Raw genomic sequence first — 2,419 nt, forward strand, 5'->3', positions numbered from 1 at the left:
AGATATCTACCAGGTGCCCCCGTCTTTGGACGCAAGGAGCTGGGAAGGGCACAAGCCGCAGGGAAAGGTAGGATGGGGGTCCTGGGGGGTGGCAGCGCTGTTGCAGGGTGCTCTGCGGTCCGTGGTGGCGAGTGGGTGCCAGGGCTGTCGGGCGGCTGTCGGGCTTCAGCTTATCTACCTGCTGCTGTCTCTTGAAGTGGGATGTCCTTGGGCCCATTGCGGGGGCTGTATGGGCATCCTCCCCCGTGCCACTGGCAGGCGTGGGCATGCCAGGGAGGTCCCTGCAGTGGCTGAGGTGCACCCATTGGCGTTGCCTCCCCAGCTCAGGGCTGGCACAGCGTTCAGCGCTTGCATCTCCTTGGTCTGTTGTGTGGGCTCTGCTGGTGTCACTGAGGGCACAGCAGTTGTGCCTGGGGTGGGCACGGGGTGCTGGTAGCCCAAGAGTCACTTGGAGGTGCCCGTTGGCCGGATCCTGCAGCTATGGAGGTAGCTGTGGCACTCAGCATGCTGTTGTGATGTTTCCTTCCTCCCTGCAGTACATGCAGGGGCAGGCAGCTGGTGCCAGCGTGTCCTGGCCGTGCGAGGGAGCCTGCCAGCGCTTGCTGGCTGGGGTTGCTGGGCTGGTGAGGCAAGGATGGACCACCAATCTGTCCCCAACGCGGGGGTCCCAGTGTGGTGGCCCTAACAGCTACATCCTGGACGCTGGGCTCCTCCCAGTTCTGCCCCTTCCCTGGCATGTCACCCCGCTTTCAGCGTCGTAAAAAGAGGGTTGGGGGGCTACCAAATCATGCCTAGGGTATGGGGAGCATCTTAAAACAGAGAACCTGCCCAGCACCTCTGCCAGTTGCTCAGCCCTTCTTGCCCCCTGGTACCAGCTGGACAGGATGCCATGACCCTCTGGGTTTGGTTATTTGCTGCTCGTTGTGTCCCCATGGTACAGCAAGGTGGGCACTGAGCTGCGGGCAGGGATCTGCCGACATCCTGCAGGCGCTGGCAAAGCTCGTTGCCTGAATCGGCCATTCCCTTCTGCACGCTGCGGCTCTGCCAGTTGGGCTTTGTCTCTCGCTGAGGCTCGCCGCTATAAATAACCGGTGATATCATCTCCCCCGTCCCCGGCGTCACCGTGAGAAGCGTGCACGCCCGGCCGGGGAGCGCCCTCCCGTGGGCACCGGTTTGTCCGGTGCCGGATGGTCTGGTACAGGATTCATATCCGTTCTGTCTCCAGCCCCATCGCTGGCGGGGTTGATGTGGGGTGGGGGGATGCTCGGCGGCGCCCACCTCTGCCCTTTCCTTCTTTCCAGGTGCTGGTGCCCACCCGCGTGGGGCAGGTGTACGTCTATGACTCCCCCAAGGGCGAGCAGGATGAGTACGATTTCCCTCGCCACCTCCTCTCCGTGGGCGCCCAGGAGATCTACGACGTGCCGCCTGTCCGAGGCGGGGTCCCGAGCCAGTTCAGCCAGGAGGTGAGGCTGGTGGGGGGGGTCGCTGGCTCCATCCCTCAGCCCAGGTGATGCTCCGGCACAGCCTGGGATCCAAACCTGGGCAAATTACACTCAAAGCTGGGCATGTTATGGGCCTTGGGGCTTCTTCTGGTGCCTTCGTCCTTCCCGGTCCCTGGGAGGAGTTGGAAGCCCACGCTATCCCTGAGACTATGTCCTGTGTCCCTTGGCTCCAGGTCTATGACATGCCCCCCATGGCAGTGAAGGGTCCTAATGGGCAGGACCCAGGGCAGGAGATCTACGACGTGCCCCCCAGTGTGGAGAAGAACCTGCACCAAACTGTAAGTGCTGCTGGGAAGCTCCCAGCTTCTTCATATAAGATAGACACATTTTACAGTGAGAACAATCATTCACTGGAACAACCTCCCCTGGGACGTGGTGGTGTTCCTGGTGCTGGAGGCTTTCAAGATGCAAGGGGACAGGGGGCTAGATGACCTCATCTAGGGGACAAGGTAGGACCAGATGATCTTTTGAGGTCCCTTCCAACCTGGGCTGCTCTAGGATTTTGTGATTCCCACCCCAAAAGGGACGTGGGAGGCCGGGGGTGCTGCAGCAGGGCTGTGCCAACCTCCCCAGAGGCTGGGGTGCCCATGGGGGTGGCACAGCTCCATCCGGGTGTGCATGCGGGGCTGGTGCTTACGTGCACCACGGCATGGCACAGCCTACCCGTGCGTCTACTCGTCACCCGGGCGCTGCTCTAGGATTTTGTGATTCCCACCCCAAAAGGGACGTGGGAGGCCGGGGGTGCTGCAGCAGGGCTGTGCCAACCTCCCCAGAGGCTGGGGTGCCCATGGGGGTGGCACAGCTCCATCCGGGTGTGCATGCGGGGCTGGTGCTTACGTGCACCACGGCATGGCACAGCCTACCCGTGCGTCTACTCGTCACCCGGGCTGGCTCTCCCCGTGCTGCTGACGGCGCCC

General features: G+C 62.7%; 1 protein-coding gene across 1 annotated transcript in view; it reads left to right on the plus strand.

Moving 5' to 3' along the window:
* Positions 1 to 4: 4 nt before the first annotated feature.
* The window catches only part of BCAR1 (breast cancer anti-estrogen resistance 1), a gene marked incomplete at its 5' end in the record, with an annotated part of 5,303 nt that continues 2,888 nt past the window's right edge, over positions 5 to 2,419 (plus strand). The window contains 3 exons of the mRNA XM_010282954.1: positions 5 to 67; positions 1,302 to 1,463; positions 1,676 to 1,780. Of these exons, the coding sequence (XP_010281256.1) occupies positions 5 to 67; positions 1,302 to 1,463; positions 1,676 to 1,780 (330 nt within the window). The remainder of the gene's footprint in view (positions 68 to 1,301; positions 1,464 to 1,675; positions 1,781 to 2,419) is intronic.

This window comes from Phaethon lepturus, unplaced genomic scaffold, assembly GCF_000687285.1.
Source record: "Phaethon lepturus isolate BGI_N335 unplaced genomic scaffold, ASM68728v1 scaffold29762, whole genome shotgun sequence".
NCBI classification, from domain to species: Eukaryota; Metazoa; Chordata; class Aves; order Phaethontiformes; family Phaethontidae; genus Phaethon; species Phaethon lepturus.